The sequence below is a fragment of the Suricata suricatta genome, chromosome X (genome assembly GCF_006229205.1).
Source record: "Suricata suricatta isolate VVHF042 chromosome X, meerkat_22Aug2017_6uvM2_HiC, whole genome shotgun sequence".
Lineage (NCBI taxonomy): Eukaryota > Metazoa > Chordata > Mammalia > Carnivora > Herpestidae > Suricata > Suricata suricatta.
The window spans coordinates 85,148,617-85,161,423 of NC_043717.1; the positions used below are offsets into that span (position 1 = coordinate 85,148,617).

The 12,807-nt window shown below is 38.3% G+C and overlaps 1 protein-coding gene across 1 annotated transcript in view; it reads right to left on the reverse strand.

The window, feature by feature from the left end:
* Positions 1 to 10,627: 10,627 nt before the first annotated feature.
* The window catches only part of LOC115283577 (DNA oxidative demethylase ALKBH2-like), a gene marked incomplete at its 5' end in the record, with an annotated part of 5,469 nt that continues 3,289 nt past the window's right edge, over positions 10,628 to 12,807 (reverse strand). The window contains 2 exon segments of the mRNA XM_029929808.1: positions 10,628 to 10,706; positions 10,708 to 11,002. Of these exon segments, the coding sequence (XP_029785668.1) occupies positions 10,628 to 10,706; positions 10,708 to 11,002 (374 nt within the window).

Sequence of the window (12,807 nt, forward strand, 5' to 3'; positions counted from 1 at the left end):
GCAGCAATATCAACAGTAGCCAAAACATGGAAAGAGCCTAAATCTCCATCACCTGACAAATGGATCAAGAAGATGTGGTATATATTCACGATGGAGTACTACATGGCAATGAGAGGGAATGACATATGGCCCTTTGTAGGAAAGTGGATGGACCTTGAGGGTGTCATACTGAGCGAAGTAAGCCAGGCAGAGAAGGACAGATACCATATGTTTGCACTCATAGGTCTAACAGGAAAACAGGAGAGACCTAATGCAGAACACGGGGGAGCGGAGGAGGGAGAGAGAGTTGGGGAGAGAGAGGGATGCAAAACTTGAGAGACTATTGAATGCTGAAAATGAACTGAGGGCTGAAGGGGAAGGGGGAGGGGGGAAGACAGGTGGTGGTGATGGTGGAGGGCACTTGAGGGGAAGAGCACTGGGTGTTGTATGGAAAACAATTTGACAATAAAATATTATGGAAAAAAAATAAATAAAATAAAATAAAATTTTTATCTTCATGTTTTCTTTTGGGCAGTTTTACTATGATCCCCTTTAGTGTGGTCTTCTAAATGTTTAACTTTTCAGGGTTTTTTGTACATGTGAATGTGTAGTTTGATATCTTTTAATAGTTTAAGAAGTTCTTCAGTCATTATTTCTTCAAAAACTATTTGTACTTCATCTCACTTTAATCTTTCTCTGATGCCAGTTATATGAATGATTGGTTTCACCCTGTTTCATATGTATTGTAAGCTCTTTCTTTTTTCCACACTTTTGTTCTCCATGTTCAGTCTATATACTTTCTTATTGCTGTCTTCAAGTTTGTCTAATGAGCTCTTCAGCTGCGCTCTATTAAACCCATCCATGGAGATTTAATTTCAGTTACTGTAGTTTTTTAGTTTTAAATGTTCTATTCTAGTATTCTTCATGTTTGCAGTTCTATGCCAATAATCTCAATCTTTTTATTTAATTTCTTGGATATACTAATCAAACGTAAAGTAGTGGTTGGCAAACTTTACCATAAAAAGCTATATACTGAATATTTTCAGCTTTGAAGAACATATGCTTTCTGTTGTAATTGTTGCAATAACTTAACTCTGCCATTCTAGCATGAAAATGACTATAAACACTATATAAGCAAATAAGCATGGTTAATTTCTAATAAAGTTTATTCACAGAATCAGGAAGCAGCCTGGATTTGTCCTATAGACCATAGTTTGTGGAGACAATATTTTAAAGCCTGTCTTTATTAACTTCTACATAATATATGCATCACCTATTAGTCTGTTTCTATTGTGTTTTTTCTATTGTATTTGGTTATTTATCATTTTAGACCTTGTTATTTTTGACACTGTATATAATAGTTTGTGGAGATAATTTAAGGTTAAACTTGATACTATCTTCCACAAGAAATGATTTATTCTTGCTTCTGGTAGGCAATTGATGGTAGATCAACTTAATCCAATCAGGGATGGAAGTGACTAAAAGTTAGATTCTGATTTTTGTGAGCATTGGCCTTTATTGTGGCTTGTCCTCTTTACCTAAGGTGTAGTTTATCAGGGTTCCATTTGTTTCCTATGATTCCTCCTCTTCAGTGCTCCCTGGACTCCAATGCTTCTCCTGCAACCCCCAGATACTCCTGAAATGTCTGGTCAGCTTCTCAATTGCTTAACTGCCACTTTGAAATTAGCAAATCAATAGCAAAGCAGATGCAAGTTTTAGACTCTTCTCTGTGGAATTTCTTTCTCTCTAAAATCTGTTTCCACAAGTTATTGCTGCCTTGGCATCCCTCCAATGTGTTCAAACAAACACTTTTATTTTTTGAAGGTTTATTTATTTAGGTAATCTCTACATCTCATGTGGGGCTCTAACTTACGACCTGAGATCAAGTCACACATTCCTCTAGTTGAGCCAGCCAGATGCCCCCAAACAAATACTTGTATGTATAAATACATGAGTGTGTGTGTTTTATTTATCCACTGCAGCAGGAGATTTGGATTGAAACACGCCAATAGGCCACTGCATTAAATCTAAACTTGAGACCAAGTTAGTTTTTGTTGAAAGAGGAAGTCATCCAAATCCAGAATTGGGGTATTGTACACATTCCATTTGTGTGTGAAAGCAGAATGTTCAAGAGGTAATAATGAAGCCAACATTCAGAGAGACAGGAGACTGCAGCCTTGGAGAGCCGAGAAAGAAACCCTGGTACCTGAGAGGTTTTCAATTATCATCCTTATGATATCTAGCAAAAATTTTAGACCTTAGTTCTACATTATCACTGTATGCTTAAAACACAAACTCTTCTATCTTGTTAACTTTGGGAAGGATACTGTCTTTGCAGCCAAATTGTCACTAATATGTTTCCTCTTAAATGTTGGATTTTGGCAGAGTGTCATTCTTACCCCAATTTTTCCTTTCTCCAAATGTTCTTCCTGAGTATCTATTCCCAAGGCTTAAGTTACCACATATGTTTATGATTAAGTCTCTATATTTAGCCAAAACTTATGCCTCAGCTTCAACTGCCTATTGGTTCTCTCCCGTTGGATGCTCTACATTTACCTTAAACTCATATGTAACGTCTCATCATTCTCTCTTTTCCCCTGTCTACAATGAACAACTCACAGACGACTGAACATAACATGCTCTTTCAATAACCTCTGCCTTTACTCATATTGCTTTCTCTACCTAGAATATGCTACCTTTCACTTTTCTTCAAGTTCTGCTGAAATCATTCAACATGTATCTTCCAGATTACTTTCTCTGTGTTGACTTTTGTTATACCTACCACCACCTCATAGAATTTACACCATCTCCATTCCATTTTATTTTCTATCAAGGTATTTTTAGCACTTCCTTACACCTATACGTTTATATTTACAGGAGGTACCCTGGAGCTGGGATATGGATATATCATGCATATGGAATTTAAAGGCATATTCATGTTTTTATTGACATTCACTAAATTGCATGAACCGTATGTGGCTATTCAGACATATACAGCCATGTTAAGTTGTATGAGAACTTGAGAGGAATGATAGGCAAAATTCAGGAAGAAAACTGACCCCAAATGGTAGAGTCTCACATGATTCAACAACAGATTCAGACTTTCAAAGGTGAGTAGTGGTTCTGGACACAGTTGAGGCCTTTTACTATAACCTACCAGAAATAAATCATGGGTTTTACCAAACATACCATGATCCTGACATCTGGTATGTGTAAGCCTTGGAAGGAAATGGGTGTTTAAAATTTGAAAAGCCAAGCCACCTTGAATGCAAGAAAGTATGCTATCATGCCTACTATGAGGGTATAGCCTTGAAGAAAGTTGGGTGAAGTTATCTTTTGGTGCAAGAGTAGCAGATCTATGCAAGATAAGTGCATTAACTAGACCATCATATTAACAAATGTTTAATACAATATAAGGAATGGTGGTTGATATAGTAGACCAAAAAAATAGTATTGTGACTATAGTTTAGAGCAAATTATCAGCTATGATATAGCCTGAGAAGAATACTGGTATTTATAATTTAGGATAGAATGGCCAGGACTGGCTTGGGCACACAAATAGACCCTCCCATGGATTTTTCCTAAATACTATAGAACAGAAGGGATTTAAGAGTGGTAAATAATGTCCAACCCTAAAATTAAACAGAGATTAAGTAGTAAGATGATGCATTGCATTGAGTTTGCTGACCTTACTTTGTACCCATGAGCTGATGAAACATTGGATATTTAAGGTTACAAATATAATATCCCTTCTCTAAACATTTTCTTGAAAATATGGATCATCTCTTATTCAATTTGGCATTAGCCATGCCTGCTATGGTTTCTTATACATAAAAGGTGCTAACAATGACAACGAAAAAGAAATGAACTGATGTGGGAATGTTGAATGTATTCCAGGATAGCTAAAACACAGGGCTGATCCAAGAGGTATATAGATAGTCCCTGACATAGAATGGTTCAACTTGTGATTTTTTGACTTTATGATTATGCAAAAGCAATACACACTCAGTAGAAATTGTACTTCTAATTTTGAATTTTGATCTTCTCCCAGGCTAGCAATATGCATTATAATAGATGCTTGTGCTGCTGAGCAGCAGCAGCAGTGAGCCAGAGCTCCCAGACAGCCACATAATCACGAGGATAAACAACTGATACACGTAGAACCATTGTGTACCCAAACAAGCATTGTTTTTCACTTTCAGTTCAGTATTCCATAAATTACAGGAGATAGTCAACACTTTATTGTAAGATAGGTTTTGTGTTAGGTGATTTTGCCCAACTGTTGGTTAATGTAAATGTTCAGCGCATTTTAAGGTAGGCAAAGCTAAGCTATGATGTTCAGTAGGTAAAGCACATTAAATACATTTTCAATTTATGATACTTTCAGTTTACAATGGGTTTATCAAACATAAACCCCATTGTAAGCCAAGGAAGTTTTCTTTTCACTACGTATGGGAATATAAACTCATCCTGGTCCCATATCATAGGCTTTTCAAAAGCCGTCACAGAAACATGAAAAGTCTGAAAACAATTTCCAAGTGAAGAATAGAATTTATAATGAGAGCCACCTGGGACATGCCATCTCACACCCTTCTGTATGCCAGAGAAGGAGAGAAAACATAACACATGGATGGACTATATGCTCAGACACTGGCAACTGTCAAAGAGACAACTTGAGCTATTTGCAAATTAAATCCTATAGTTACTGATGACAGTTGTTTGTCTTAGTTGGTTAAAAATACCATTTCAAAACCTAAAATGTCTTCATTGTGCCTCAGGGTGCCACATTGTTGGTGACTGTGCTTTTCTCTTCTCCTTCCATAAATCATATCTCATTCTATAATTAAAAAAAAACTAAAACAGATTTCAATCAAACACATCAACTTTTATGAAGCTACTTCAAGGAGTTAACAGTGATATTAAATAACATAGCTTGATTCTGCTATAAGAGCATTACTTCAACCAGAAAGCTTATTGCATGTCCCAAAGAAGGGTCAAGATACAATAAATATGTTTCTTTCATCAGACTGATTTTCCTGCTTCCAGATTCTCAGAGAGGATTAACACCAAAACCATTCATTCCAAAATACTAGTATTTCAGTTGGCGTTTTGGGTCACTTATTTTTGTACAGTTCACTCAAAGCATATCCCTGCAGCTCTGCCTCTCAACCACCAAGACACACATGAAGTTTTAATTAAAACCTCTATATCTGTGCATCTGTTAAATTCCTATACTAGGCTGTGAGCAAAGCAAAGGTGAGGATAATTTTACTGGACTTTCACCATGATGCTGAGAATAGTGACTGTTGAACTATGAGCGTTCAAAAGATGTTTTACTTTTTAAGTGTTGTAAGTTGGGAAGCATTTGAAGGAATTTGGGCTTTAAGCAACAAAATCCTGGATTCTAATCCTAAACTTATCACTTTTTAATATTTGATTTTAGGTATGTCATTAAAAATCGTTGGTCCTTTGGGGCACCTGGCTGGCTTAGTTAGTAGAGCATCTGACTCTTGATATTAGGGTCACAAGTTCAAGCCCCAGGTTGGGCATGGAGCCTACTTAAAAAAGTTGTTGGGCCTTAGATTCTTCTTATTGAACTAAGGAGAGGCATTTCACCTTTCCCCAACTCAATTGCAAAATATATGTTATGAATATAAAGTAACTATAATGCACTTTGGAAAATATATTATAATTATTGATCATCTATCATCCTTATTATGAACTAGGAGGTAAGAAAGATCATTATGAACTTGAGCAGTCTAGAAATACTTCATTGAGAAGGGACCTGATTTTAGTATTGAATAAAGGAGCAAAAATTTATCAAGCTAAAATATCAGAAAAAGTGTTTTCACTTCAGGGAAAGACCTTCACCAGTTAGCACAACCCAGGACTCTGGAAGGCTGAGCCAGCTGGTAGCAATCTGTGGGCATCTGTGCTGTTATCAGTCTCTCATCGGGTGAGGCTCATGATCTGTGGTTGGAAGAGGCTGCTGGGCTTGGCTCTTTGGTTGGGTGGTGTTTCTGCTTATACTCTACTATTGGGTGGGGCTGCAGGTTGAGCTCCCTGGCCAAGTAGTGCAACTGGTTAGACTGTGCATTCAGGTGGAGCTACACAGTTGGCTCCATTATTGGAGGGGATCTCAAGCTATGTTCCACAGTTGGATGGGGCCTCCATGATTGAGTGTAGCTACAGGTTGTACCCACAGTTGAGTAAAAAGCACAAGCTGGGCTCTGTGATTGTGTAGGCCACTAGCTATGCTGCACTGTTGGGCTTGATCCCTGACCAGGCTCCCTGTTCAGGTAAGGCCAGAGGCTGTGCTCTGCATTTGGGCACTGGTGCTGGCTTGCCTGGGCAGGGCCATATTGTGGGATCTATGACTGGTCCAGACTGCTGGGTACCCAAGTCAGAAAGAACTGGTGACCACCCATGCTCCTTAGCTGGATAGGACCACTGGTTTGGCTCCATGAGTGAACAGAGCCATTGGCTGGGCTGTCTGGGCAGTCACTTCTACCAGCTGGAACCCCATCTGCCGAGATCCTTGTGCTGGTTGCTTGAGTCCTGCCCCTTTCTTTGCTTTTAGCTGACCCTTGGCAGTCTAGTCCTCCTCATCCTCCCAGTGTTTCCCATGAAGTGAGAGAGAAGCAGCCTCCCAAGACACACCACAGAATGCTAGTAAAAGTTGGATGCCTACTTCAGGGTCTCTTTTCCCTACTGCAGAAACCATAGATCCTAGGGAACCTCTCAGTGTGGTGTTGTGTTGACCTAGGGGAGATAAAGTCAAAATGAAACTGTTCCTCTTACCCTTCTAATGCAGATTTTCTCATTTTTCTGTGGTCCAAGGGGGTGATTTTAGGTTCACCCCTGGGTTCTGGGATTTTCACAAAGGTGTTCTTGTCTATGCAGAGTTGCCAGTTGCTCTTCCTGTGAAGGGGAATAAAAAGCCAAGGACCTCCTATTCTGCCATCTAGCTGATATCATTCCAGAAGGATTTTGGCAGAAATTGACAACTAGATACTAAAATTTACGGAGAAATCAAAAAGAACTTAAAATTGCAAAAATAATTTTGAAAAATAATAAAATTAGAGGACTCCCCTTAATTTCAAAAAGTTCCTCTAAAGCAAAAGTAATTAAGACAGTGTGAGATTGGTATGAGAATAGATATATAGCTTAATGGAAAAAGAAACAAGAGTCCCAAAATATACCTATATGTATGGCCAATTGATTTGCAACAAATGTAATTCAGTGGGGTGGAAGGATAGTCTTTTCAACAAATGTTGCTGGAATATTTGGATACTCATTTCCATAAGATGAATCCTGACCGTTATGTCATACCATATACAAAAATTAACACAAGATGGATTATGTAAGATATAAGACTCATATAAAGCTTCTTGAAGAAAACACAGGAGAAAATCATTGTGAGTTCAGAGTAAGTAAATATTTCTGAGGTATGATACAAAAAGCAGATTATGAAAGAAAATAATTATAAATTATCAAAATTAAAACTGCTTTCTGAAAGATGTTAATGAAAATATAAGCCATTAGGAGAAAACAGCTGCAAAACATTGGATAAGATTTTTATTTAGAAGATATAAGGAAGTCTTATTTTACATGACACACATGCCAATCTTAAAAAAATGGCAAAATATTATAACAGACACTTCACCAAAAAGATATTGGGATATCAATAAGCACATTAAAACATGCTTACTATTGTTAGTCATTGGGAGAATCCAAATTGAAATGAGATACCTCTATATTTATTGTGCTGTCACATTTCCTCTTTGCTGAAGTGTCTGTTCAAGACTGTTGTCCATTTGTTAACTGTTTGCCTTTTTATTATTGAATAGTAGGATTTTTTATATATATTCTGGACAAAGATCTTTCTAAAGATACATGCATGGCACATATTTTCTCACAGTCCATATCACAACTGTTCATTTCCATGATATCTTTCTTATAAACAAAATTTTTGTTGAAGTACAATTTATCATATCTTTTATGGTTAATACTTTTTTGCTAACCCCAAGGCAATAACTGCATTCTCCTATGTTATCTCCTTATAGTTTTATACTTTTGGATATTATATTTAAATTTATAAGCCATTTTGTTTACATTTTGTGTATAGTATAGAAAGAGGTCAATGCTCAACATATACAGTTGTTTCACTATCATATTATTCTGTTTTATTAATCTAGTTGTCCTTATACCACTCAATCTTGATGACTACATTTTTATAAGTTTTGAAGTTCCAAGTGTAAGGAATCCAACCTTATTCATTTCTTTATAGAATTCTGTGGAGGTTTTTTTGTTTGTTTGTTTGGCTTTTATTTGCATTTCTATACACATTTTAGAATCAGTTTATCAATTTTATTTTATTTATTTAAAATTTTTTTCCATTTGTTTATTTTTGAGAGACAGAGAGAGACAGAGCACACGTGGGAGACGGCCAGAGACAGGAGACACAGAATCCAAAGCAGGCTCCAGGCACTGAACTGTCAGCACAGAGCCCAACGCAGAGCTTGAACTCATAAACTGTGAGATCGTGACCTGAGCCAAAGTCAGACATTTAACTGATTGAGCCACCCAGGCACCCCAATTTTTAAAATAAAGTTATAAAGTTTTCTGGCATTATGATAGACATTTCATTTTGCACCTACAAATTAATTTGTGGCAAATGACACGTCAAAAATATTAAATCTTCCCTAGCAGTGCTATTGCTGGGTCATAAGGGAGTTCTATGGATAGTTTTTTGAGGAACCTCCACACTGTTTTCCAGAGTGGCTGCACCAGTTTACATTCCCACCAACAGTGTAGGAGGGTGCCCGTCTCTCCACACCCTCACCAGCATCTATAGTCTCTTGCTTTGTTCATTTTAGCCACTCTGACTGGCGTGAGGTGGTATCTCAGTGTGGTTTTGATTTGTGTTTCCCTGATGCTGAGTGATGTTGAGCATCGTTTCATGTGCCTGTAGGCCATCTGGATGTCCTCTTTGGAGAAGTGTCTGTTCATGTCTTCTGCCCATTTCTTCACTGGGTTATTTGTTTTGTGGGTGTGAAGTTTGGTGAGTTCCTTGTAGATTTTAGATACTAGCCCTTTATCTGATATGTCATTTGTGAGAACTGGACAGCAACATGCAGAAGGATGAAAATAGACCACTTTCTTACACCATACACAAAAATTAACTCAAAATGGCTGAAGGACCTGAATGTGAGACAGGAAACCATCAAAACCCTCGAGGAGAAAGTAGAAAAAACCTCCTAGACCTCCACTGCAGCAATTTCCTACTCGACATATCCTCAAAGGCAAGGGAAATGAAAGCAAAACTGAACTCTTGGGACTTCATCAAGATAAAAAGCTTCTGCACTGCAAAGGAAACAATCAAGAAAACTAATAGGCAACTGACAGAATGTTCAGATTTTTGATTGGCACCATCTCATGATATTCCTCCCTCTTCTGGCATCTCAAGTGTAAGTGATGCCTCCACCCCACAACTATCTAGACTCTAGGCTAGGGGGCAGCTTGATGCTCCAGGTAAAAACCACCTGAGGAGGAGTCAAGGTGAGAGAGATTTAAGCCAATGGGGTTTTAGTGTTCTGGTCCCATTGACAGTAATTAAAAGAGGGTTGTAACTGTAGTTAGGGGAAAAGATACTAAGGTAAGACTGACAATAAAAGATATAAAGAAAAATAATAAGCAAAAGCTAATATCCTTGGAAAAGGCATTAGGTGATTATTTCGTTTTTGTTTCTGTGTGTGTGTGTGTGTGTGTGTGTGTGTGTGTGTGCAAGCAAAAAATAAATGTTTACTGATGTAGGGCACTGATATGTTGTGATTATTTGTTATGCTACATTACATTATTGTGGCATTAGAAAACCATAAAAACCCATTCCTATATAAAGTTACTTTTTTATTTCTTTTAAAAGACTTTTCAAAGGTCACAATTTAAGAATGGCCTTTGTTTCTTTAAAAATTTTTTAAAAATGTTTATTTATTTTTGAGAGAGAGAGAGAGAGAGAGAGAGAGAGAGAGAGAGAGAGAGAGAGAGCGAGCAGGTGAGCAAGGGAGGGGCAGAGAGAAAGAGGGAGCCACAGAATCCAAAGCAGGCTCCAGGCTGTGAGCTGTCAGCACAAAGCCCGATATGGGGCTTGAACTCACAAACCGTGAGATCAAGACTTGAGCTGAAGTCGGATGCTTAACTGATTGAGCCACCCCGGCACCCATGTCTCTACATTTTAAGGCATAAGGTCTGATTTTAGCCATGGGAAGCACTGAATATACTGGAGAATCTAGAGCACTTGGAATCTTTGGGGCTTCCTTAGGAAGAGGCATTCTTGCATATTGATTATCTTTGCCAGAGAAGTGATAGAGGAGACTTGGGGGGCAATAGTAACACTAGGAATTCATTTTTAAAAAGTATTTCTCCATTATCTAATAAAGGTTTGTGGGGGTACCTTACTTTATCTTAGAGACCAATGCCCCAGAGCTAATCAACCTTTCTCAAGTCTCCGGCGTAATGGCAGCTGGCTGCATGGAGTTGTCGATGAGAGAAGGTAAAACTACTCCAAATTCAGTTTTCTCTGTTAATTTTAATTTTAATTTGATTATAATTTGTAAATGCCATGTTTTTTTTTTTAATTGACCAAGTTTTACTTTTTAGTAAGCAGGATTTTGCGAAATGTCAGATTGACCCATGGAGCTAGAATCTTCTTTCGGACAGGGAGACTGATACCAGTGAGTGTTGGTCGGGTGGTTCATCATAAGCAGACTTCCATGGGCCAGCTGAAGCCTGACCACGTCCACCTTCCGGGAGAGCTGCCTCCCCCGAGAATCCTTATGCTGGAAGAGGAAGTCTCTGCAGGCCCCAAAGGAGACCGAGGCTATGGGGCTCCCAGGAGCCAGTTCCCTTTCATCATCTCTGTGCTCACCAATGTGGTCACAGCCATCCTTGTACCTGTTGATGAGCACAAAGTTGAAGGTCTCTCCGGTCACCACAGAAACACGATCCTGGACGCGCTCTAGGACTTTTGGGTACAAATAAGATTTATAAAAGAAAGTACAATAAATTCTCATATATTAGAAGAAAAATTGATTAGGAATATTGGTTAAAATGTTGGTCTTGGAAAAGAGACAAGATATTTAATGTCAGAACTTTATCTCCACAGGTAACAATATTATTCCCATCATGTCGAGCAGAGCATTTAGATAAAAACAGTGGATTGTAATTTACTAGATTTAAAGGCCGCTTTTCTGATTACTTAGGATGACTAATGGGCTACCCAGGTCCTGGACATGAAAACACTTCATATATTAATCCAACAAATATTTATTGGATAATCAGTTATGGTCAGACACTGTGCTAGGATAGCAAGCAGCATTTGTCTTGATCTTGTCCTCAAGAACTTTATAGTCTAATGTGCAAAATATGCATTAATCAAGTAAAGAACCAAATAGACATAAAATTATAATTGTGTGAACAGTTAGAGAGGACTTGCCTTTGATATTCTGAGTACGAGCCTCAGCAAGATTAGTATTTCAAGGCCATGGACTTGGAGCTAGAAGTGTGTAAAAGGAGACTCAGTGCAAGGTTAGTATCAGGAAGCTTTCCTTCAGCTAGGACTCTGGGTCTGGAGGATAGGTAGGCATTATATTGATAATGAGCTGGCTTGGGGTGGGGTAGGTAATATGTCCAGTACATGGGGTCCTCATCTATTTTACCATTAAATGGTCTAATATTCAATGGTATTAGAAAATTTCTCCCAAAGACAATGAAAGTGTGTTGGGACTAATATTTTCTAACTATTAACATCGTCTAAAAATTTTTTCCATTTCATATGGTTTCTGATTCACATGCAAGATTAGTATGAAACTAAACTACAATGACATTTTTTAGGGATAAAGGGTGTACTTTAGGGGAGCCTTGATGGCTCAGTCAGTTAAGCATCTGACTCTTGATATTGGCTCAGGTCATGATCTCACAGTTGTGAGATCGAGCCCCGTGTCAGGCTCCACATTGAGCATGGAGCCTGCTTGGGATTCTCTCCCTCTCTCTCTCTCTCTGACCCTCCCCAACTTGTGCTTTCTCTCTCTGTCTCTCTCAAACTAAGTAAATAAACATTTAAAAAAAGAATACAGTTTTCATTTAAGAAAATTGTTGAGTAGCTCTGGATATGCCATACTAGGTATGGCATGTACTAAGTGTTTTTTTTAAACTGTGATATGAAAAAATTTTTTTAATGTTTTTAGAAGCCTTGTGTGAATAAACTTTTTTTCCCATAATATTTTATTGTCAAATTGTTTTCCATACAACACCCAGTGCTCTTCCCCACAAGTGCTCTCCACCATCACCACCACCTCTTTTCCCCCTTCCCCCTTCCCCTTCAACCCTCAGTTCATTTTCAGCATTCAATAGTCTCTCAAGTTTTACATCCCTCTCTCTCCTCAACTCTCTCTCCCTCCTCCGCTCCCCCTGGTTCTCCATTAGGTCTCTCCTATTTTCCTGCCAGACCTATGAGTGCAAACATATGGTATCTGTCCTTCTCTGTCTGGCTTACTTCGCTCAGCATGACACCCTCAAGGTTCGTCCACTTTCCTACAAATGGCCATATGTCATTCCCTCTCATTGCCAAGTAGTACTCCATTGTGTATATATACCACATCTTCTTGATCCATTCATCAGGTGATGGACATTTAGGCTCTTTCCATGTTTTGGCTATTGTTGACAGTGCTGCTACGAACATTGGGGTACATGTGCTCCTATGCATCAGCATTTCTGTCTCTCTTGGGTAAATCCCCAGCAATGCTATTCCTGGGTCATAAGGGAGTTCTA